Source organism: Alligator mississippiensis, chromosome 8 (assembly GCF_030867095.1).
Source record: "Alligator mississippiensis isolate rAllMis1 chromosome 8, rAllMis1, whole genome shotgun sequence".
In the NCBI taxonomy this organism is placed as follows: Eukaryota; Metazoa; Chordata; order Crocodylia; family Alligatoridae; genus Alligator; species Alligator mississippiensis.
The window spans coordinates 45,964,672-45,989,936 of record NC_081831.1 but is presented as its reverse complement, the minus strand read 5'-3'; the positions used below and the strand labels follow the sequence as shown (position 1 = coordinate 45,989,936).

Below are 25,265 nucleotides of genomic sequence, written 5' to 3'. Positions count from 1 at the left end.
TTTGCTCTGTATTTGGGATGTCTGTACTTGTATTTTGAGTTATGGGATCCTATAATGACCTCAAGAACAAAGTTGCCGGGGGGGGGGGGGGGGGGGCGGGGGGGTACAGGGCCTAGCTGAAAATAAGAAAGAATGCTGAGGAGCTGCTTTTTTGGCGAGGCTGTCAATAAATACTGCATTTGACCAGGTTGTTTTATGATAGTCTAAACTGCAGCAGGGGCCAGTCACTCCTACTCAGATCCAGAAGAATTGGCAACACCGACTTACATTTTTTTTGCTTACCATGTATTTGAATTAAAAAGTACAATATAATATTTTTAACCTTTGAAAGCCTTATAAACAGAATATCAACCAATGAAATGCTGCCTGCAGTCTGCATTTCAGAAAAAAAAAAAAATGGATGTGTGAACTTCTCACTGCTCTATTAAGAAAATACCCCAAACCTTGTGTACTATATAAATGCTGACACAACTCTCAAAGTGTGCCATTAGTAGGGACCCACTGAATTTACGGCAGAAGTAGTATGTGCGGCAGCTCCTTGAATCTTGCATGTTCCTCCATGTGCAACTTCCCCCCCCTCCCCACCACCTTGCTGCTGATTAGTGGAGGATCCCACTGCCTACTCCTGATCAGCAGGGAAGCTAAAACTGTGGTTTTAAAGATGGCGTGATGTCTTCCTCCCTGCCAGTCAAGGCCCATCCAGGGCCCTGCAGTCAATCAGTGGCGGGAGGCAAAAATGGCGCCATATTTAAAACCGCAGTTTTTGCCACTCCACTGATCAGGAGCAAGCCGCATGTAGGGCCCCTCCACCAGTCAGTGGGGGTGGGAGGGCGGGGGAACCTGCAAGATTAAAGGAGCCACAGCACACCCCACTTCCATCATGAATTTGAATCACCCATTAGTGCCCGAGGATTGCCATAGAATGAACAGTGTCAAGTATTAAATTTATATCCAACTCCAGTGACTGCAATTACAATTGATAGTCTGGCTCTGTAGAATGATTTTGACAATCCTGTATCAATACAACATACTCAAGGAATTTCAAATCTATTGTTTGCAAATTCTGGAAGTGTCTAGAGATAAAGCTTCATTGCTCTGAACAAGTAGGGGATGTCTTAAAGTTAACTGTCTTCAGTTAATGTTAGTTTCAAGAAACTAGGTCAATTTAATACACTTGAGGGGAATATTGCATCTTCTTCACTCACAATACTTATACAGGGGAGGGAGGGGAACCGTGCTTCTTATTCTCACCACTTAAGTACTTTACTTGCTACATAGAAAGAAGTGTGAAAAACAAAAAAACCAAAGAAAAACAAAAGCAACAAAACCCCAAACCTGCTTACTGTAGTTAACTGAAAGGGTGTGCCTGTCTTATTTAACTGATGGAGCTATAAAGACAATCTTCCTCCCTGGATATGCAGACTTCACTGGCAATTAGTAGTTCAAGAACTTTCTTGAAGGCAAGAAATTACCCCTGCCTCACCCTATCTGTCAGCTTTTATTTCCTTTTAGCCTATCTGCAGCACAGCTGTGCTACCACAGCCCCACTCTAGCCTCAGCTGGCGGGGTAAACACACTCCTTAACTTTCAACAGCCAAAGTAAGAGGTCTGCTGGTCACAACTAGTGGTTCTCAGAGCAGAGGGGCAAGGAGAGAGGCAGGTAAAGGCAAGCCGAGGTACCTCCCCGCCCGGGCCCTCTGCAAACTTGCAAGCAAACGGGTTTGTGCCACTGGGTGCCCTCAATTCACATGGCCGGAGACCAGAAAACGCCCTGTCCGCAACCCTCACAGTTCGGAGCTCCTGCTGTGCGGCGGACTGCACCGCCGGGGGGACAAAGCGCCCCGTGCACAGGAGACGGCGATTGAGCTCGCAGGGACCTTGCGGAGCCGCCGCCCGGACGCAGTCCAGCCGCTGCGGGCGCGAGGGGGGTGCCTGGCGTGGGCGGCAGCTGAGAGCCAAGTCGCGGAGGCTGCGCGGGTCGGAGGACCGCGGGTTTGCGGCTACGGGATACCCCGCGCGCCCGGACTTAACAGGCCCGCAACTGTCTTGAGGCTAGGCGCGGCGCAGGCGCAAACGGCGCTCCCCGGCCCGGCTCGGAGCATGCGCACAGCGGGCCCAGAGGGTTTTTTTTTTTTTTTTTTTTCAGCGGGCGGTGGCAGTGGCAGTGGCAGCCCGGATGTCGCGGGGCCCTGCGTGCGGTCGGATGAGGCTGTGAGACAGCGGCGGAGCGGGAGGATGGAAAGCGCGGCAGCGGAGGACGCCCCCGGCAGGGCAGGCACAAGGCGGGCCGGGCGCGGCGCGGCCGAGGAGGAGAGCAAGAACAAGCCTAAGCTGGTGAGGCCCCGCGGCGGGGGCGGTGGGTGCTGCGATGCCCTCGGCGTGACCCGAGCTCGGCCGCGGGGCCCGCGCTGCTCGGTTCGGGGTCTGGGAGCGTCGCTCCTGCAGGCGGGGCCGCTCGGGGAAAACAAGCAACAAGTTGTAGGCGACCCGCCTCTCTCCCCTCCCGGCCCGCCTTTCGGTATCGCGCTGGGCCTAGGCAGCGCGTTCCCCGGGTGCCACAGCCTGGGCCGAGCTCCCAGTCGCTTGCGGTGATCTTTACCCTCCACGTGATGTGGGAGGAGGAGCCGGCACCTCACGCACCTGAGCCGCTTCCTCGCCGACTCCCGGGTCCGGCAGAGAGCCTGGGCGCGTTGTGAAGCCCTGTCGCGCGGGCAGCGGCTGGTTCCTGGTCTTTTTTTTTTTTTTTAAAGAGAAGTCATTTTGCAGCAAGGTGCAGAGGAGCGAGGTGCTGGGTCGTCGGCTTGCTCGTTTCAAGTCGACTGGCAAAGCTGTTGCTCACTCTGCAAGTTTGCCTGGGTCGGGGTGGCAGCAGGTGGCTTGGTGCTAAAGCCTTAGGTAACAAACCTCACAAATACAAATGGTGCCCAGTACTGTACCAGAGAAAAGCCAGGTGAATTGCTCTGGCTCCTGCTGTTTTGTTTTGAAGACCAGGCTATTTTACCTTGTGGTGGGAAGGCTTCACGGACTCAAATACCTCAGGACATTTATGTTCACAAGCACACTGTCCTTTCACTTTTAAAATTTTGATTTGAGCCATGGGTAGACTTCATGTACTAAAATCAGTAGAACTGCTTTGTGCTGCAAGGTAACTATGAGTTTACAGGTTCAGGTACAAGGCTACAGGGGTGTAGGTTGTAGCCGTGTTGGTCTAAGGACATAGACAAGGTTCCTTGGGTGAATCTGATATCTTTTATTAGACCAACCCAAGTAGTTGGAAAATAATTATTAAGCAAGCTTTTGGGTTCAAAAACCCTTCATCAGACTAAGGAAGTTTCAGCCCAGTCGGTGGCTTCTTTACTTTTCATTCTATCCAAGAAGAGCACATACCAACTGCTGAAACTTTCTTAGCCTGATGAAGGGTTTTTGAACCCGAAAGCTTGCTTAATAATTATTTTCCAGCTACTTGGGTTGGTCTAATAAAAGATTCACCCAAGGAACCTTGTCTGCCAGGTACAAAGCTGCCACGTTTAGAAAAACGAATGCTTGGAAAAACATATATAGCAACTTGTGGGTTTTTCAGCTTTTCAGAGTTAGACTTTGGGTTTTTTTGTTTTTTAGTGCAAAAACATGAAGGTTTCTTGATTCTAGCAAATCAGCTGTGGTCCCTCCCCCTCTTGATCTGTTGATAAGCTATCACTTCCTCAGCAGAATAAATTTTGTGTTGGTTTTTTCCCCCTCCCAGTAGTTTTTTCCAGGTAATGTGTAGGTAGTGATGGCTTACATTCCTGTGACAGATGAATTAAGAAATGGCTGAAGAGGCCAAGCAACAGGGTGCATTTGGTTTAAATCAAATTGATTTAAATCACAGATCAGGAAACCTCGATTTAATCATTGTTTTCTACAAAAAGTGCATTCTTGTTGTTTAATATCCTTTATTCATTTAATTTCTTGAAACTTTGCACTTTTAGAGAAAGGTAAGGGCTTGACTGTGTATACAAACTTGCAGAGACACTAGGGCTGATGGATGGGTAATCACTGTCTGTTCTCTTTCATCTCCATGTGCCCTTGTTAACAAGGATGGGATCTCTGAAGACTGCAAACCCTACCTGTGTCTGAAGAACCTGCTCTTAAACTTCTCTTAAAAGGTTCTGGGCATGTAGAGTCCACAACTTTTCTAGGTACCTTCTTTCAGTGCTTGGCCACCCTTATAGTCATAAAGCTTGTGTGTTTTTTAAGGATGGCTGATCTTTATCTGACTTTAGATCAGGGGTTCCCAACCCCTGGTCTGTGGCCTGCTGCTGGTTTTATACCGAGTATAAAAAAGGGTTGGCTACCTGCCTGCAGTATGCTGGCCACTTCTGGCCCGTGGCTTGCTGGTCCTCAGCACAGAAAGTTTGGGAACCCCTGCTTTAGATCCTAAAAATTTTAGAGTTAATAATGATTGCTTCTTCACTTGAAGACAGAGTTGCTGTAATAGTCTAGTTAAGTGTTTCTCTACCGGTGGGTCGCGACTCAGAAGTGGTTTGCAAGATTATTGCAGGTCCCTGGAAAAACCCGTGAAAGCACAGGTTTCCTCTTGCAGGCTGGTAGTGTTTTAGACTGCAGGTGGCTGCTTGGGATAGTTGGAGGCAATGGGAGCATGTGAGTTTGTGTGTGCAGATGCACGTGGCCAGCATAGAGTGAGGCTGGGTGGTGGGAGCAGCCCCAGCTGCTGGATGCAGGTAAGTATGGGGAGCGGGGGATGGAAATCCAGGGGACTCTCTGGAGGGCTGGGGGGAGGGGTGTGGGTGTCGTGTGCGTGTGTGTGCCTACCTGCTGGTGCTGGGGACAGTGATCTGGTGTGGGGCTGTGCCATGGCACGGAGGGTGGGGGGACAAGGCACCTGGCCCTGCAGCGGGGAAAGGAGGCAGGGGCAGTTCTTCATGGCAGGGAGCTGTGTGCCTGGGTTGGCAGCACGGGGCAATGCCCATATACACAGGGGTTTGCATTCACTGCTTGCGCTCTGGCCCAAATGGGACGGGGGCAGCTGGGGATCCCCTCTGGCAGGGCTGGGGGGAGGGGGCAGGGGACAGCAGATCAGGAGAGAGGGGTACCAGCATGGCTCAGGAGAGCAGGGGTCTATAACTTGGGGTGAGGGGCACCAGCAGGACCAGGGGGCTGTGGTTTGAGGGTGAGGGGCAACAGTAGGGCCTGGGGGAACAGTGGACTGTGGGTTGGGCACTGGCAGAGCTAGGGGTGTGTGGGTTGGGATAAGCCATTGATTTTGGCAAATGGGTCCTGGTACGAAAAAGGTTGAGAACCACTGGTTTAGTTAACACCTGAAGGTGCTTCCTTTTGAGGTGACTAACATCCTACTAGATAGGGTATGGGCAAATCCAACAACTGAACTGTTATCAAATGTCTCACTGATTTGGGAAGACAACTGTTTAGTGTTAGAAGTATCTATCTGTACAGTGCCTTCGTGTTTCAGGTAGAAAGGTATTTTTATGTATTGAAGTTTTGTCTCCAACAACAGGGGTTGGGAGTCAGTGCCCAGCATGCCCCCCAGTACCTGAATTGCAGCGGGGGAGGGGGAACAAGGGATGCTCGCATTTGTGTTTTGAACATCTCATGGGTTTGGGTGTTCTGTGGCTGGGGATCTTTTACTCTTCTGCTTTCTCTCATCTCCTGAATATGAGCTCTGTGAACTCCAGGAGCCTGCAATAGACCAGTGTGTGCAGTGTCTTGACCTGGCTTCCAATTCTGGTGAAGTTTGGGGCTGGGAGGGGGAGTTCTTGGACCCATGTTTAAGGAGGTCACTCAGCCAGTTCCCTCATGAAGGCCAGCGAGCTCCGAGTTCAAGTTTCCAGTCACTTTATCTTTTTTACACGGGTCAAGCTTGTCCCCATAGCAAACAACAAAATAAGCAAGGATGCAAATAAAAACAAAATGTGCAAAAACACCTATGGTCTTCCTTCAGACCTAAAGAATCTCCCTCAGCCTATCCGCCTCCTTTCTTCTCTCCCCCTTGCCCTCTACTAGAGTTAACATGTTTTCTAACTCTGTCCTCACTGGCTAGTCATCAGTTCCAGCTGGCTTCCAGCAGCTGACTGCTGCTGGCAGCTGGGTCTCAGTCCTCTGCATGCTGATGATCTCCTTACCCCATGTTTTTGGACTTCCAAAATCTGGACAGGCATGATGAGCCACTATGGTGAGGTAGGGAGTGCAGTGTTGTCAACTCTCATGATTTATGGCATTGTTCTTTCAGAGGCTATGCTTTAGGAATGTGAAAAACTTAATTTTAGTTTTTGTAATAGTTCTAAGTTTACTAGCTAGGAATGGTAATCTAGCAAAACAGCTCCAACTTTAATACTGTACTGGTGGCTATACTCCATGTGGGGCAGTTGCAGGTCATAAACTATTTTAGACATGTGAAGCCAGTTAGCATCTACATGCAGTTCATAACAGCAGAGTAGATATTATTAGGTAACTACTTGTGCAGTGTATATATACACAGTGGACTAAAAGTGTATGAAATGTTTTCAGAAGCTTGATTAATGGAATATACGATGAGTATACAATGAGCAGTTTCTGCTTATTAAAAAAAACAAAACAGCTTTTAAGGAAGATCACAGCAATTTTACACTTGAGGTTGTAATGGGTGGTTGTAAATGTAAAAATTTGGCTCAACGTTTATCCTCTCCAGACAGTGGACAGTTCTCAAAGCCATGCGATATGTGCTTAACTGATGCTGGTAGAAGAACAGACTTGTTAATTGTGATGTTGCACGCTTGCTGTGTGTCTATGAATTAAATGTATTTTGGGAGGGGTGTCAGAAGGGTTGAAAAATACTAGGAAGGTGTTAAAGTGAATGAACAATTTGCCACAGGTGTTAGACATTCTTGACAATCGTGGTAAATGGGAAAAGTAGACTGTGCTCAGCTGGAGAGTTGCTCCATTCCTTGGAAGTGTGAGCTCATTAAATTGCTTGTTGGTAGTCCAGATGTAAGGAGCTGCTTGTCTCAGTGGGGCCAGTCCCCTGAGCTGCTCATAGTTTGTTCCTTATACACCTTATCTCACCTGCTTTTATTTTGTACAAATAACAGGAATAAGGAAATATTCTTGTGGGGAGGGGGAGGTACCCATCATATTTCTGTGTGACTATAGATTTGCTTGTTGAAATAAGTCAACCTTTTACAAAGATTATTAAGTGTTTTGGTAGAAGTGCATTATCCAGTACTAGTTGATTATGTGGGTCATAAAAAAAAAATACAGATAGTAAAAATGTGGTGTTCTGTGTATGTCAAGCACTTTGGCTTGTAGAGGGAGGAAGGGGCAAACTATTTACTTCAAAAAGCAAAGCAGCACAACTCCCCTCTCCCCTTTGACCCCCCTCTCTGCAAGTTGAGGTTGTACCAGTGAACCTTGACTTTTTCATAATTTTATATACCATTCTCAACAAGACTTGGTAATGAGCAGAGATCCGGATGAGCAGGATGGGGAACCTGAGCCCCCATCCTATTCTTGGGCAGCCCAGGTAGGTGGGTATCCCACCCTCACGCTCATCGCAGATCTGGGGGGCATGGGTCCAGCATGAGAACCAGCACCACCCTGAGCCTGCAGTGGTCAGTCTGCACCTGCCCCCACCCACAGTGGGCTCCATTTTGGCTGTGCTGTCCATGGGGGAGGGCTCTAGACTCCACTTCACTGCAGCAGCTGCCACCTGCTGCAGGTGGAAGCCAAGGCTTGGGTGCTGCTGCAGGGGGCTGTGGACTCCGGTCCCTGGCTCCATAGCCTTGGCAACTGGGTCCCCACCACTGGAAGGACTGTGGGGCTGTATATGTGGAGTGAGGGGCTGGGGATGAAGTGAGGGGCCTGGACCTGCATTCTGTAAACTAAGGGAGTAGGGAGAGCTCTGATTTTTTTTTCTCCATGATTTAAAAAAATAAAATCAAATACCAAAATTCATGAGTATTTAGAATTTATTTTGTTATAGTGATTGAGACACTGGTAGGCTTTCTAAAACTGTAAATATATCAGTAAAACATTGTTCTATGTATGTATGCAGGGAGGCAGGCATTACACATTGTATGCCTGGAGAACATATCTCACCATGATCTGAAGTAGCTTGCCATATAATTGAATGTCATCCCCACTTTGAAGAGCATATTGTCTCATATTGTCACATTCTTTTCATGGTACAGAAGTGTTTGTTCAAGCTGTCTTGAGAACTTAAGCTGAAGAGCGGGGAAAAGAGAAGGCAGGCACACCACAATAAATTAGACAACCCTGTGGACCACTTCAGGCACAGACCCGTGTTCTCGAATGCACACAGAGGGTTGTTAAGCCTCTATACCCTACCAACCTCCCTATTACATTTGAAGAACACCAAAGAGTTAAATCCCTCTGGAAATTGGCCTACTGCCTGGCCCTGACCAGAGGTGCAAAATACCAAGCAAAACCCCACACAAATGTAAAGTTTAACAAATGTATTAAGACAAGAACCAACAAAACCAAATGCAACAGTATATAGACACAGTATACAGTCCTATAAACAGTTAAACTATAGAACAGCTAAAGAACCCCATGCCAGTCTGTCACTCTTGGTGGCAGACTATCCCTAGAGAGCTGACAGGCAGGGCAGGCCTACTCTGCAGCCTGACACCCCTGAGGATTTCTCTGCTGTTCCCTCTCATGCAGGTGGGTACTAAGCACATCAAAAAAAGGGGTAGGTGATACTTTACCCAACCAACACAACGTGCAGAAGCAGTTGAGTGGCTGGCAAGTACTCAGGTGATCAGGACCCTCCTGTCATTGCGCCTGAACACTGTCCTACACACACTAGTCTCACTTGCTCAAGAGCCAATAAACTATGGGTTCCACAAACACAAGTACTCAAATACTAAATCAGTTGCGCGCGCACGCACAGACACCAGGTGGAAGAGCGGGAGAAATCATGAGACAGAGCAGGTCTCAACAAGCTCTAACTCTGATGATCCCCAAAAGCTGCTCTGGCCCCTACACTGGACAGGCTTTATAATGTCTGAACCACACCACCTGTCAATCACATGCAGATCCAGTCATTACTCTCTCATTCAATGTCAATCAAAGTCGATCACAGCTAGGACCATACAAATCAAACTATCTCAACAACCCATAATAACTTATTAACATAATGGTCCTAACTGCCACAATTCCCCTGGTTACCAAACAAGCAACTAGGTACTGGTCAAACAACTTGCTATATATGCTCAGGTTTCAGAAGTGGGTCATGATATCATTAAGGTTAGGAGTTCAAATGTTCTAGAATAGTCCAGCCTCTAGTCATCCTATGCATGCATAACAGTGCCAGGACTCCACTGTGTCCAAGGGTACATTTCAAACCATTATTTCTGAACCTGGTGGTGACTCCAGTATGTACCTGTATCCAAGGCAACTTAGAATTTAAGGAGCCACCTACTAATTAGGTTGTATATAGAGGTACAGATAAAAGGAAAATTTACATTATTGGCAATGGGCTTTTTTTGGCCGATGTGGGGAGAAGTGTTGCTGATAAGTACTGTGCTCATGTGCATAGCTGTGGCGGTGCTGGGAGGAAGGCTACAGCAAATCTTGGGGTGGAAGTAGCCTCCCCTCCATAGCAGCGCAACAGTTGCCTGCCCTGCCTGGCCCAAGCACAGTTCCAGCCTGGGCCCCCCTCTGGGAAGAGGCTGGTGCAACCTCTGGCCCCGAGTGCAGCGGCAGCCTGCCCTTGCCCTGTGTGCAGCTCTGGGGAGCACATGCCCCCCCATACCTCACCTTGGGGTGTGTGCAGCAGTGGGAAGTGCTCCTCCCTCCCTTCCTGCATGTCCCCTGGATGAGTTGCAGCTCTATCCCATGCCACCCGGGCTGTGCAGTCCCTGCCCCACTACCTCACCATGGGGGCCTCAATCTGATCCCCTTAACAGACTGCTCTCCAAGTTGCTGGGCTGCATATTGGCAATCGGATCAGTATTGGCCCAGACAATCTTTCTTGGTGTGCCTCTGCTTGTATACATGGAAAATTATAACTTCTATAATTTTTCCATGTATAAAACCTAATTAGTGAAAGGTCATCTTAAATTTGCACTGGCAGCAGAGGGCAAGGATCCAGACCCCCAGCAATGCACCTGCCAGCCCCCCCCCCCATACCTCTTTCATAGATTCATAGATGTAGGGTTGGAAGGGACCTTGTAGATCTTCTAGTCCGACCCCCTGCCCTGGGCAGGAGAGAGAACTGGACTCAAATGACCCCAGCTAGGTGAACGTCAAGCCTCCCCTTAAAGACCCCCAAGGTAGGAGGAACCAGCACCACTTCCCTTGGAAGTTGGTTCCAGATCCTAGCTGCTCTGACCATGAAGTAGTGCCTTCTAATGTCTAGTCTAAACATACTCTCTAACAACTTATGGCCGTTATTCCTTGTTACTCTGGGAGGCGCTCGGCGCTACTGGTCCCCCCTAGTAAGTTTTTCGGCAGGTCTCCTCTGGCTCTAGGACAGTCTAGCACCGGGGACTTCAGCTCTGTCTTGCCCTAGCCTGGCAGTGATGGCAGCTCCTGGCCAGCTTGGGTCAGGATGGAGGGACCAGAGCAGAAGATAAAGTGCAGGGGAGCGGTGTAGTTTGCAGGAGGTGGGGAGGTGGAGGCATAGGCATGGATGCAGGAGTTGGGTGAGGTTGGAGTGGGGGCAGGCTGCAGGTTCCTTCCCTAATTGTGCCCCTTCAGTCAGATGAACTGTTCCAGACCAGGGCAGGCAGTGACTTAGTTCTTCACTTCTGACCCAAGACCAGGTCCAAAGCTGGAGCTGAGGTGCCATGTGCCTGAGTTAGTACTCAAATCTGGATGAGGCTTTTCTTTTCCCCTTGCTAATTGGGGTGGGGTGGGGGATAGGAACCACATCTTGGATTCCGGTAAATATGGTTTACTAGCAAATTGCCTGTCAAGAATGAAGGGGGGGGGGAGGGGCGGGAGGGCTGGGTGCTCTTTGGCTGGGGCCAGGGCCACTCCCTACCTCCCCCCTCCCCTTCGGGCTGGGGCCTGGGCCACTGCCTTCCTCCTTCCCCCCCCCCCCCCCCCCCCCCCAACCATCGCTTTGGGCCAGGGCCTGAGTCGTTTTTTCCCCCCTCCCCCTGCTGCTGCTTCAGGCAGGGGCGGGGGCTGGGGCCTGGGCCGTTTTCTTCCCTTCCCCCTCTGCTGCTTGGGGCCAGAGCCAGGGCCGTGGCAGTGATCATGGTGGTGGCTAGGTGCAGCCACTGGTAACTCCCCCTGCTCCCTCCCCACTGCCTACCCTCCCTGCTGGCTTGAGGGGTGGGGGGTTGCTGGCCCCTGGCTCCAAGAAGCAGACCTTGGGGTGGAGGGAAGCAGACCCCGCTTTGTTCCATCCATTATGGCGGTGCTTCAGTCCCTGTCGTCCCTCTCTGTCTCCAAGGAACTGGGGAGGGGGGCAACGCCAGCTCCGCTGGCCTCACCCTCCTCCCCTCCAGCCTCTCAGTCCCCACTATCATTGCTTTGCTCCTCCATCTGTCTTTGTCTGTGTAGAGCACTCTGATTGACTGCTGAGACAGCCAGTCAGAATGCAAATAAAGTGTTACAGACAGACAGACGGACAGAAAGACAGACTAAGGCTTTTATAATATTAGAATGTTTGGGGAAGCTTTATTAGAGATGGCCTTGCCACCTGCTGGGTTTTGTAGACTGAGGGGATTACTTGGAACTGAGGTCATTTAGTGAGCCAACTGAGGCTGAGGTGGTCTGAATCTCTTTGGCCAAAGCAATTAATTATTTGTGAAATTTACCCCTGGAGTTAAGTCATTGTGCCTTGACTGCATAATTGCTTTGTGGCTTTCCTGCTACATGTTGAAATAGAGGTGATAATGGATATTTTTTCTAATTAACAATCTAAGAATATTAATTAACTCTAAGAAACTGAGAAAAGAACACTGATAGAAATGTTAAAAGAACAGACTACAAATATCCCTTAAGTAAAGATTAATAAGATGAGTTCAGTAGTGATATGAGTCATATTTGATTAAAAGCTACAGTAGTCTCAAGTACTTAAGAATACAAGAGCAGAACTCTAAGGTAATGCAACTTGTGTTCCAGTATTATCGGTGCCTCAGAAAATCCTTATATGTATAGCAATGGTCTGACTGCTAATATAAGAAGCAAGGAAATGATGTGTGACTGCCTACTGAGATGTTTTGTGTTAATTTCTTAGTCTGTCTAGCATACCATAACTTCTTCATGCAGAGTTCAGAATGGACTTCAAGTCCTAGTTACTTAGGTTGTATACAAATTGAAGTTTTGCTTAAGTTAACTGAAGACCTGATAACAGAGCTGAAGTTGCCTTTGTTGTTTCAGACTTAATTTTTGACTCATGTTACCAGATTTGCCTGTCACTTTGGAGTGTGCTCATTTATTAGGGGTATGTTTCTGGGGTCTCTGTAATTTTATTAATGTGCTGCTTGTGTTACTTGTGCTTCTTTATGGAGCTGCATCTCCCCCTTCTGCAAGTCCTCACCCCCAATGGAGCAATCTTGCAGAACTCTGTTTCAATGGGGCTTGGTTCAAATCACACTCTCACTCTCACTCTCACTCTCACTCTCACTCTCACTCTCACTCTCACTCTCACTCTCACTCTCACTCTCACTCTCACTCTCACTCTCACTCTCACTCTCACTCTCACTCTCACTCTCACTCTCACTCTCTCTCTAACAGGGCATGCCTGAGCCAGGCTTGGTTATTCAGCATTGACAGACTGACACCCTCATGTGCCTTGAACTCAGTTCATCACTTATTTCAGCAGGAAAATAATAAATGCAGTTAGACACACGTACATACATGCTACCAGAGTACATCTGAGCAGGCTGGGTCTGATCAGCACTTTGAGCTGATACCTTCATGCGCCTCAAAACTCAGCATATCCCAATCTCTTGTCACAGTGGTCCTAGTAGTAACTCCCTTGACAAGCAGACCCCACTGTAGTTTTGGGCATTACAGGGATCTTTTGCTTAAGTAAAAGAAACATTGCTGCAGAGCAAATTGGGAGGTCAAGGGGAAGGAAAAGTAAGTGAGGTTCCTAGAGAGAGTATAAGTATATGGTCAAGCAGCCAGCCTGACCATAAAAGTTATTTATTGCCAGCTATATGAATTTATGATACCAGTAGTAAAAGCTATACAAACAAAAAACAAATAAAATACTTACAATATGAATTTCAGTTAGGTATTTGGGGAAGTCTAACTCAAGTTTGATCAACAAAAATCAGGTTTAGAAAGCTGTGCCTGGAGTAAGAAAGCAGAAGTCGGGTTTCAAGCGAGAGAGAGCAAGAGAGTTGGGGTCGTACCACTCAGCAAAGCTTGAACCAGTCAAGGGTCCCAGGTGTAGGATGGAGCTTGAAGACAGGCAGAGCCCTCGGCATGGTTAGTGGAGGGATTCTGGGCAGAAAAGAAGTGGAACTGGTGCAGCTTTTGGATCCAAGCTCCAGGACAGAAACTTGAGCTTGGGTAGGGGTTTTTGTAATGAAATAACAGTGGCTTAAGGGAGAGCCCTAGGTTTGTTTATGGGTAAAGATGGCTCATATACTGGATAATAGAAACTGATCACCAGGGATCCGGGTTTTCCATTTCCCACGGACAAATGGAGAAAATGACAGATTTCCCATTTTTATCAGAGAAAATGCGGATTTCCCCTTTTAACAGAGAAAACCCATGGATATCCCACTTTTGAAAAGAGCTCTGCAGGCTGGCACAGTATCAGCCTGCAAGAGCTGATTGCAAAAAGGGTGGGAAAGCCCCAACCCTGGGGAGAGGGGAAGGGAGATAGGGAAGGGCAGGGCCTGATGCTTTTAGTTGGTCCCAAGTTTTGGGTCAGGTTCACTTTCCTTGTGGTGCCTGTGAAGTAAGTGGGGCTTATAGAGGGCTGGGGGGTTGCCCAGCAGGGCTTGGGGGGAAGCTGGTTGGGGGCTGAGGGAGCGGGGAGGTTTGCAGCTGGCTGAGAGCTGGGGGGTTTTGGATCCAGCTGGGAGGTTTGCAGCTGGGAGCTCAGGGGTTTGCAAGAGCTGGGGAGTTTGCAGCAGGGGGTGGGGTTTGCAGCCAGCTGTGAGGTTTGCAGCTGGGAGCTGGGGGCTTTGCAGGAGCTGATGGTGGGAGGGGGTTGCAGCCAGCTGGGAGGTTTGCAGTGACTTTTCAGGGTTTTGCAGCCTCCTGTTCCCTGCTGGAGTACCAGACTGGCTGCACGTGGAACCCAAGCAGTGCTATTGGCTGGACCGGGCTCGGCTCCTCTGTATGTGGCTTCCCTTAAGGGCTGATAGCACAATTTGCAGTCCATGTTTTCCCCCCACACCTACTCACTCCCTCGGCCCCCAGCCAGCTTCCAATGGGAATGTGTCCAGTGTCCATGCATGCACATACAGATGCACACACACATGTACATCCATAGATGTGCATACGGGTATGTATACACATGTATACTTGCACAGGTGCACACATGCACGTACACAGATGCACAAATGAAAGAAGGGCACCAGGAGGGCTGGGGAGACTCGGGGGTCGGGGGGAGTGAGGGGCACCAGTAGGGCTAGGGAGGCTGTGGGGGGCCTTTAATAACGGATTTTGGGTTTTTTAATCGGAAAATTTTATTTTATTTTATTTATTTTTTTTACCAGAGAAAACCAGGATCCCTGTTGATCACTCCTGGCTATGGGTGCTATTACTCTGAAGGAGCTCACAATACAAACAGGCAGATTCAGTGCTTTGGTTACCAGTAAAGGAGTCATTACTAGAATTGGTCTGATAAATGCTCAGCTGGGTGTGTGCAGATGTGGGTTGATTAGCATTTGGAGCAGAGATTCCCCCATCATGGAGTGCTCCCCTGCTTCTCTGGTCCCAGAATTCAGTGTGGTCCTTGCCTTGGAACCTCTGTTCTTCATTCTGAATGCTAATGAAGGTGTTTTCCTGTCCCATTTCTCATGTGAATGAGTTGTCATGTGGTTCCATCTCTGATGTAAATGAGACCAGGGGACTTGCTTCACTTCTGTCACCCTTGTCTGGAGGGATTTAGGTACATCTCCCACTGCATCTTCGTTGTCTTTTGTAAGTCTTTCCTCTAATCGGTTCTTGTTCAGGCGGTGGGGTGGCAGGGACTGAGTCCTTTGTGAGTCAGACAGGCTGCATATGGTGCTAGGGTTCCCCAAGAACACAGAGCTGACAGGTAACACTGATGTTAAGTTTTTAATAACGGCTATATTTCAATGAATTGACTTTTGCTGGTCAGATCAGAGGATAGTATCCTTATTGGGCCTATAGAAGATGGTGTGGGAAGGGCTTCTCAACTAGTGTCAGGAAGGCTTAACTTTGGCTTGGCCAAGATGAAAGTCACCTCTTATATCTAACTTAGTAAATAAGAGCTGGTTTAAACCAATTTCTTGGCAGCCACTTGACTTTCTCCAGCCTCCCTACAGGTTTCCCTTGCTTTATGAAAATGGCGCATAACTCGAATTCGCATAAAGGGAACCCACTTTGCAATGTAACAAATGGGATATGTTTCAAGACATTGACTGTACTGACACCCAGACCCGTTTCTATCACTTTTATAAGACAGTTTTGGTACTCGCCAATAGCAGACAGTACACACAAGCACAGGGTGGTGGTGAATATTACTATAATGGGGATGGCAACTACAGAAACAAGCGAGGAGCACAGTTCCGCACAGGAGACTGTATTTTGGTTTGCATCACTCCCACAATGCACTGTACAAAGCAGCTGACTGCAGGCTTCTACCACACTGATCACAGAGTGAATTTACCCCTCATATAATGAATTTTTGGTATAAAAAGGGTCCTCGTGTAAGAGCAAATTCGCACGTACAGAACCCTCATAAAGCAAGGGAAGCGTGTATCATTCTGAGCTACTACGAGGGAAGCGTGTATATGCAGCATGGAGCTCAGAATGATAAGAAGTAGGGGTGCACAAGGTGGGCAGTATTCAATTCAGATTTGGCCCGATTCAGGGGACAGTGATTTGATTTAATTTGATTTGCTGATTTGGATCACTGTCCCAATTCAATTCAGCCAAATCTGAATCTGAAGATTCAATTCTGATTTTTCTATATACCTCAAGGTACCAGGTGAGGCTCGTGGATGCTGAGATGTTTGGACGGATGGAGCGTCCCATGGGAGCGCGGGGCTGGGGAGGGGCCTTCCTGGTGTGCTCGGTGGTGGACCCGGAACTATTTCCGGGTATGCTTCCGAACATGCGGGGGACACCCCTCCCGCACTCCCATGGGACGCTCTATCCGCCTCACCATCTCAGCGTTTACAAGCCATGGCTGGTACCTTGAGGTACGTAGAAAAACATATAAAGCTGTGGCTATGGCCAAATTATCAAATCTCTCCAAATCAAATCGGAGGCATCTGATTCAGTTCATAGAGATTAATGGCTCTCCTGATTTTAATTCGGATTCGGCTGCTGAATTGAGCCGAATCTCCTCTGAATTGAATCAGCAACTGAGGCTTTGCACAGCCCTAGTAAGAAGCATTCCTGTGCAGGTGAATACCCCCCCGCGAGTGTATGCAGCAGTGGGGAGTTGACCTTGGCCCTGCCCCTTCTTGCCTCCTTGGATGAGCTGCCTGCAGCCGGGTCTTGCTGCCTGCTGGGGCCCTATGGCCATGTATTATGGCCCCAGCCCTGCCCAACTCCCTCTTTCCCTCCCTGCATATACGTGCACATGGCACCTCCTGCCTGACTGCCCTTCTCCTGTTCCCTCCCAGCCCCTTGTAGGCTGCAACTCTGCCAGCCTGCAGAGGGCGCATTGCAAAACGGCAAAATCTGTGGGTTTCTCTGCTAAAATGAGATAGCCATGTTGGGGTGTGATGCCAGTTCCCACAATTATGCTTCCTGTCATGCCACCCATGCGTGATGGGAGGTGTGATTGTGTAATTGAGCATCAGAGCCCATCATGCCAAATTGCTAGTGTAGGAGAAGCCTGGGATCCTAACCCTGTACAGGCAAGTAGCAAGCCCCAGCAGCTGGTAGCCCAGATCAACTAGCAAACAGGTCTCAGCCTCCGAGGCACGCTGGGAGCCCCAGCCTGGCCACATGTTCAGTTAATGGTAAGGTAAGAACTAGCTTCTTGGCCTCTTGCCTGCTTAGATCAAGTGTGGTTCCTATGCTTACCTGGCAGGGGAAACACCGTGACCACCGAGGTAGTTTTCCTAGTTGTACCTGGGGATGACCGTTCCTCTGGCATGGGGGTAGTACCTGCGAAGGTAATGTATAGTTAATTTCCCACTTAGCTGCTGGAGTGGGGAGATCTCAGCTTTATGCTCACTTTATAGAAATGGGAGACTGCTCCCTAGCTTGCTCCTGTGGCCATATGTCTGAGGGCAAGTGAAACTTGGGCATCCAAGGGCTTGGGCCTGCACATAGGATGCCTGCCAAAGGATTTGGAAACATCTGAAGCCCCATATGGGGGTGGATGGAGGATGTTTGCCAGTAGTAGGGCCGCTTATGGTTCTGGACTGACTCACGGATTTGGAATTGATTTGGCTAATTTGGCTTGGAACATGGAAAATTAAAAATAAATAAAAGTAAGGTAAGAACCAGCCACACAGCTGTTGCACAAAACTGTAATAACTGTGTGGCTTGTTCCTTGTTTTATCATGCCATTAACTGCAGTAATATGTGTCCAGATAACTACTTGCAATTAACCAGTTAATCACATCTTAAGTGTAGTGTGTGCCAGGGGCTGTGGTGGCATGAAGGGTTCCATTGAGTTTAACAGGCTTTTTTAACTTGTTGCTAGTTTGACAGCTTGACTGCACAACCTCTGCTTTGTGTCCATGTGTTAAACACTGAGCATACTTGCTCTTACCCCTGTGACACTTGGTTTGCCGTACTATATCTAGTGTTGTTTAGTGAGCTAATGAATCGCTTCCTGTATTAGGGAGCCCAGGCTGAAATCAGTCTGTAGAGCTGTATGTTTGACAATATTTTCTCTAAAGTAGTAATGAGTGCCAGACATGCAGGGTGGATAAGAATCACAAATGGGCTTCTGGTGACTATAAATGTTTATTTGATGCTTATTTAAATATTCATAGTTGAAATGTTGACACACCTGTCTTAAGGAACAAGCTATTCAAGTAACATAAGAATAAAGAAAGTATATATGTTTAGGACTAAAAGAAATGTAAACTACTGAATTGCTACAAGTCACTGACTGGGTACCTGGGGTTCCTTTGTTTAAAGTCTGACATACCTCTTGACCAGAGCTGTGTTAGTTTGAAGTCAGGCAGAAGGTAGGATAGTTATGCATCTTGTAGATTAACTAAGGGGTGTGTATATATAGTGTGTTATACGTGACATATACTGGGTACATTTACACATGCAATTAACATGTAGCAATAAACTATGACACAGTCCGTGCACATGTACCCAGGACCACTGCACATTAAGCCAGGGTGGAGCAGCCCCCACTGGCAGAAACCCCAGTGGGGGGTGGGTAGGGGTCAGCCTGCCAGCCGAGGGCTGCTCTGCCTTGGTTCAGTGTGCTGCAGAAGGGCTGGCTCGGGCATGAGGGTGCCACATTGCTGTTAGCCACATTGATGTTAGTCCGCAGGCAGCCCCTGCACTGTAGCACCGTCATGCCTCAGCCAGCCCCAGTGACTGTCTACACATGCGTTTCACCGTACTTAGCTACTCTGCTCTCAGATAGTACGTGTCCCAGACAAGTAAATGGGCTTAGTTAATATTTTTCTCTCATCTAGTATTTTTAAGGTTCTTTTGCTAAACTGCCCAAAACATTTTATATTTACTGACATCCCAGTGAAGCCTGCCACAACTGGGTAAAGAATTGGTTTGCACAAAAGAAATGCATTTGTCAATATTTTTCTAATGATGACTCCAAATAATTCACGTATTGTATAGTGGTTTGTGTTTTTTAGATTGACCACCTTTTTTGGTGTGTAAGGGGTGGGTGGGAAAAAAAGGGGAATTTGGTAAAGAGGCTGTTCTGGGTTAGCATTCTTTTAGTGCAGGGAAGGGCAATTATTTTGGATGGAGGGCTGCTTACTGAGTTTTTTGGCAAGCTGTCAAGGGCCACATGGGTAGCTCTGCCTCTTGGCAGGTGCTCCGCCCCCTGGTTGCCATCTTGGGGCTGGAAGTCGTCCCCCCCCTCCCCTTAACCTCTGACCTTTGCCAAGGCAAGTCCCTCCTCTTGCCCCTGGAAGTACTCCTTTGGGGAAGAGGGTTTGCCATCTTAGGGGAAAAAAAAAAAAAGCAACAAATTATATCTAAAAATAAAACACCCATAATAATATATTTCAATTTAATTAAAAATATATTTCTGTGTGTTTGTGCTGTATATGTAGAAGTGATTGCATAAAAGTTCAGAATGCAGTTTTGCATGTATATTGTGTAGGGTATGCATGGGCAGGGCCATCCTGGGGGTGGGGAGGGGCATCCCGGGGGTGGCACAGGGGAGAATCAGCGTGACTGCTGGGGGCCCTGAGGAGCTGGGCAGAGCAGCGTGGCAACTCAGTGCTGCTGCCAGCTTCACATCTGGCTGCTTGCCACCCCCCTGCCGAATCTGCCACTGGCTTCCTCGCGTATGGGGCTGGAGCCGCATACAGACTGATTTGTCCCGGGCCCTGCACCTTGTTTGGGTTGCCTCTGTGCATGGGTGTCTGGGGGTATGGAGTGGGTGTGGGGCTTCTGGGGAGCTGTGGGTGGGTGGGTATGGGGGTTTGTGAGGATGTGTGTGTGGGTATGGTATTGTGGGGCATGGGAACCACGGGGTGCCGAGCGGCCGGCAGGAAAGTGGGGAAACTGGTGGTGGAGGGGGAGTGGGGAGTAAGTAGGCATGTGGGAGCACGGGGCCTGTGGGGCCCAAAGTGGGGTGGTAGGAGCATGGGGTGTGGGCTGGCTCCCACTACCAGCACTCCCTGCAGCAGCTGCCTAGAGCCTATGGGGCTGTCCTGCCTTCCACCGTATCCCTGCTGCCTGTGGGGCAGCGGTGGCAACGGAGGACAGGCACAGGCAGCCCCACATGGGCTCCAAGCAGATGCTGCGGGGAGCACTGGTGGCGGGAGTGGGAGGGGCTGCTTTTCCCCCATGCTCAGTTGCAGTTTGTTCCTTGCCGCTGCTGCCAGCTGGGGCCTTGTGCCAGCTCTGGGCTTGCCCGTTGGACTGAGCGGCAGCAGGAGAAGCAGCGGGGCACAAACTGCTGCCTGCCCCACTTTCCTGCCTACCCCTCCACCTCCTTCGTACCTGAATATCCTGCACTGGCGCAGGGAGGCCTGAACAGTCCCACAGTCCCAGGCCAGAAGCCCCTGCTAGCCAGGGGCTTCTGGCTTGGGGAGCGGGGCCAGGTGGGCCCTGCTATTGCAGGGGCCTGCTGTGGCTTCCCCTGCTACTATTGCCCCTGGCTGCTGTCATCTTTGACAGGCAGTGGTGGGGCAGATAAAAATGTTAGAAAATTAATATTTAGGGGCCCCATGGGCCAGATACAATGGCCTGGTGGTCTGTATTTTGCCCACCCCTGTTTTAGTGGTTACCAAGCAAGGGGAGCCGAACTTTTTTTTCTTAAGGAAAATGACAAATGCAAATGAAAAATAATTTATTTCTTTGTTGATTATTGCAGAATTAATCTGACCTGGTCACAATACCCTGGAACATTTATTGGGCGAGTGATCTTGGGTATATGTTAAAAACCCAATATGAATTGGATATTGTTACTTACAGTTGACCAAAGCAAACCTGCCTACTTAATTCCTCATGAATCTTTTCTGTCATGCATGCGTGTGGATTTGAGACCTGCTTTTTGTTGCCCTTTGTTCCAAAAAGGCCAAGTCTTCTGAAAGGCTGTTTAACAAAATCAGACCAATCTAAAATAGGATCTACATAAAGCTACCTGTAATGAGTATTCAGACACTTGGTGACAACATCAGTGAATACCTGAAGAATAAATTACTTGTCTTGGGTTTTTGTTGTGCAGTGAGGTTGCAGTTGCTTCAGAACTCAACAGGAATACTTTCTGGTGGCAGTGCAGCTCTTGAATATCTTGAGTCATCCTGGATCTATCAGTGTTCAGTTCGAAATGACTTATATGGAATATTTTGTATTACTGTACCCTGTAAAGAGGATAAAACACAAGCACGTTGGGGTAAGGGTAAGCTTGTGTTCACTAGGCAATGAGACTTAAGCTCAAATACTAATACAGAACTAAATAAATGTTGTTCTTGGAAATAGAACGTACATGGATTGGTTTGCATGAGCCTTGTGACAAGGATCCTGGAATCCTCCTTGCTTGTTAAATGTTTTACTTTTGAGATTTTTGGCATCATACTTTTTCCTTTTCAGGGGAAAAAACCCCTGGAAATAACAGACATTGTCAGATGGTTATTTGTTGCTTCCCTTCTGTAATTCATTGTCAAATATGTAGGGCAACCCCCAAAAATACTTCAAAATGTTTTGAGGTAGTTGTGGTCTGCTTCAGGAAGGATTCTTGCATAATTGCTTTTAGTGTGTTTGACAAGTCTTCTGAATTATGATGGAACTGCACCTAAGCGGGAAGAGCCCTTATGGATCTACCTTTGCAGCATGGACTTAATTAGTACCTTTGAAATAGGTACAGGAGCAAGCTGAAACAAGGTAACTTGGCTTTTTTAGAACTTGAATGTATTTAGGGTAGTTCTTAAGTGTCAGGTTTTTTTCTGTTAAAATAGTGAGAGGTTAGATTTATTTATTTATTTTTTGTGGGCACTTCTGTCCATTGGATTAACTTTCCTATTAATAAGGATAGGTAGATGAATAAAACTGGGCATCCCAGTCTCCTAGGTCCTATGTATGCAAATCCAGCTTCTGCCTTTAAGATTTTATAAACTAAGAAGGAAATAAATTGGCTGAAGGCTCTGCTACATTGAACAGTGCTTGTACTGAGACTCTCTCATTAATTCTCAACTCACTACAGTAAAAGTTCTGTTAATCAGCATCTTACTAGCTGACATGCTCTACTAACCGGCATGCTGGCTTGTAAGATGAAGTGAAACTGGAAGTGCCCGCTGTGGCACTTACGGTTTCTCTGAGCAGAGAACCGGTTTCTCTCTGCCTGGGGCAGAGAAACCTGTGCTGCTGAGCCCCCATGGCCCGGGGGCATAACAGGCTACGTGGGGCTGTGCGGGGCCCCATCTCCCTGTCCTGCAGGGCCTGTGGGAGGGGCAGGGGGATGCCGGATAACAGAGCTGTACTTTTCTTTTCTTCAGGAACTTTGTCAATCTGCCCAAGCCACTACTTGTCCTTTCTTGCTTGTGACTTTTTAGGACTACAGTTAGTGATGGGAGCCACTGGAACTGAATCTTTGGGAATCTGATTTATGAAGGAACAATAACATAATACTGAGACCACCCTATGGAAGAGTACATTATGTGCTGTAATGACTAGCACAAAACTTGAAGTGTTGCTTTCAGATGGGGACATTTCAGTGAAAGATTTAATTTGATCTTAAAGTTGCTAGTTGACTGAGCATGGAGATGACTTGCTTTTATGTTGTAGTTTGTGTGTGCATGCATGTTTCTGTCAGAGTATAAAATTGTTGACGTCACATTTGATTCATACGTTTCAGCCAGCAGGCTTTCTGTATTCTAGTAATTACTTGTCTGATTGTTCTGTTAAGAGTTGTCCAGCTTGTGTGTGTGCACACTCTAGGATACAAAGCTTAGACACCCAAGGGAATAGTTAAAATTAATACAAAAGAAAATATATTAAATAGTACTTGAACCAGAACACGTTAATTAGCATCACACTCCATAATCTGAATGCAGTTAAGAAATAAGATAATTACGAGATAAGCAAATTTTTCTTTATCTAATCTCTGTTGGTTCCTTGCTGTGTTTACTAATTGGGGAAAGCATTAAGGTTGCAATATAAATCTGCTGCCTGGGAAATTGAATGAGTTTTTGTTGAACAGCTGAATATCTCATTGCAGGTAAGAAGCAATATAGCCTTAAGAGCTAACCAACCCAATATGTATGGTGATGGGGTTAGCTGTATATGTTGCCTTTCTGGAATATGCAAAGAACTACTAAAGATATTCAGTTGCATGCTGCTGTTTATGCTTTTGCTTGTTAGGTTAATGATTCTAGATTTTAGTTCAGGAGTGGGCAGTTATTTCAGCGGGAGGGCTGCTTAATGATTTTTGGTGAGCTGTTGAGGGCCCCAGGTGCGCTGCCCCTGGTTGCCATTTTGGGACTGGAAGTCCTGCCCCTAACCTCTGACCTTTGCTACCAGAAGTCCTTCCCCTTGCCCCCAGAGGTACTTTTGGGGTAGGGGGGAGGATTGCTATCTTAGAGGTTTGATTTTTAACAGTTCCACTATAACATTTTAATTTTATTTCAAAAAAGATTTTTGTCCCGATTTACATGTATTTGTATGTATATAGAAGTGATTGCATAATAGCTCAAAAATAAAGTCTTACTTTTGTATATTGTGTGTGGGGTTTGTGGGATGGTGTGAGACATGTGGGGTGGGTGTAGGGGTGGGAGTTGTGGTGGGGTGTGGCTGTGTAGAGGCAGGTGTCCCCCCCCGTCCCCCCCCCCCCCCCATGGTGCACAGCCCTTCTTGGGGTGCTCGTGGCCTGCACAGGCAGAGCTTCTTGGCAGTGCATGGATCTGGCCAGTTCCAGGAGATGCACATAGCAGCAGGAAGAGGGGCCAGGCCGACCTGCATCCATTGGAGTGTTCCCTGTGTCTCATGTGCAGCTCTTGGGAACCAGCCAGAGCTGCAAGGGGGGAACCCTGTGCAATGGAGCCAGTGGCCTGGCCTTGCTCCCTGCTTCCATGTATAGTTTCCAGGACTCCCTCATGCCATGTCCCACCCACTGGGCCATGGAGACGGCTAGTGCCTGGAGCTGGTCTGACTCCACTGTAGCTCCACACGCCTGTGCGTGCAGAAATCTATGGGCATGTGCCCTCCTGCCACATCGCCTTGGCCCCCTGCCATGTCACCTGTGCCCTCCCCTCTCCCCCAGCTCCCCATGACTTATCTGGAGGGAGGTTTGGGAGCTGTTCTCCACTGCCTTGCTTTGCTGCTGTGTGCATGCCCACATGCATGTGGTGCCCTACATCCTGTTTTTCGCCTAGCCCCTTGCAGGCAAAAATGCTGCCAGCCTGCAAGGGGAAACCCACAGTTTCCTGTGTTTTTCTCCTTTAATGGAGAAAAACTGTGACTTTTTTTTCCCTTTTAAGAGGGAACATCTGCTATTTTCTCCATTAAAGGAGAACTGTTACATTTTTCTGCAGCAAAATGGAAAACCCGGATCCCTAGTCATTACTTACCAATTTTTATGCCGTTTAGAGATTATACCAGCAGTGGTGGGTTTCCCCCCCTTATCCTACACTTGCCTTCTGGGGTTTGAAAAATAGTATTAGGACCAGCAAATAGCTCTTCAGAATTCTTGCCCCTCCTCTCCAGCCCTACCCCCTCTATTAAAAAATACAAAACAAAACAAAAAACAAAAACACTGTCATTTTAATTATTTCCTATTGACTACTAATCTGGAGGGCTGCCTAATTTTAAGGTGCGCTACTGATGCTGCATAGTGGTTGTTATTTTAAATCAGAATGCCACGTGCTAAGATAATTTTGGAGCTTGTAACGTGGTACCAAGCAGACAACTCACCAATACTTACCTACATCATGTCGTGGGAGAAAACTCCCTGGAGTTCGTTGTCTAGCTGCATAGGAACCAGGCAACACAGGTAAAGGCTTTACTGCAGTATATTTGCTCGAGCAATGACCATAAGCCCGCAAAGAGGCAAAATGGCCCCCCCTAAAGGGTGGGGTGTTCTTTTATACTTTTTACAACAAGGCAAGACTACAGGGTGAGCAAAAGCAATACTTGGGCGGTGCTTCACAAATCTTCATAACAGCATATTTCTGTTAAGCTAGCATTTTTCTAAAAGCTGAAGAAGTTAAGTAACAGTAACATTATGATACGTTAGCAAAAACTTGCACAGTAGTAGATATTTCTTAAGGACACGATCACTGTACTTAGAACAATGGCTTCTTTGTGTTATCTTGTTCCTTGCTGTATCTGGTTTACAGCACATGGACACAGATTCACTCGCTGCATTTACTCAGAAAATGGTTAACACAGTTAAAATGATTACTTAACATAAGCAAAGGCTTAGCTATCATTCTGCCTTGTGGTCAGCGGCATTGCTGGGCCACAGGTCATGCCTTGTATTCAGCTGTAAAGCTAATACTTCTTAATAATCTAAA

General features: G+C 47.8%; 1 protein-coding gene across 2 annotated transcripts in view; it reads left to right on the top strand.

Moving 5' to 3' along the window:
• Window positions 1–1,585: 1,585 nt before the first annotated feature.
• DIAPH2 (diaphanous related formin 2) overlaps window positions 1,586–25,265 on the top strand; it is an 840,428-nt gene continuing 816,748 nt past the window's right edge. Inside the window, exons 1-2 of one of the 2 annotated variants that reach the window (XM_059732729.1) lie at window positions 1,586–1,660; window positions 2,147–2,334. In XM_059732729.1, coding sequence (XP_059588712.1) covers window positions 2,236–2,334 — 99 coding nt within the window. In that variant the 5' untranslated portion in view covers window positions 1,586–1,660; window positions 2,147–2,235. The remainder of the gene's footprint in view (window positions 1,661–2,146; window positions 2,335–25,265) is intronic. The other variant, XM_059732728.1, reaches the window with a different exon arrangement.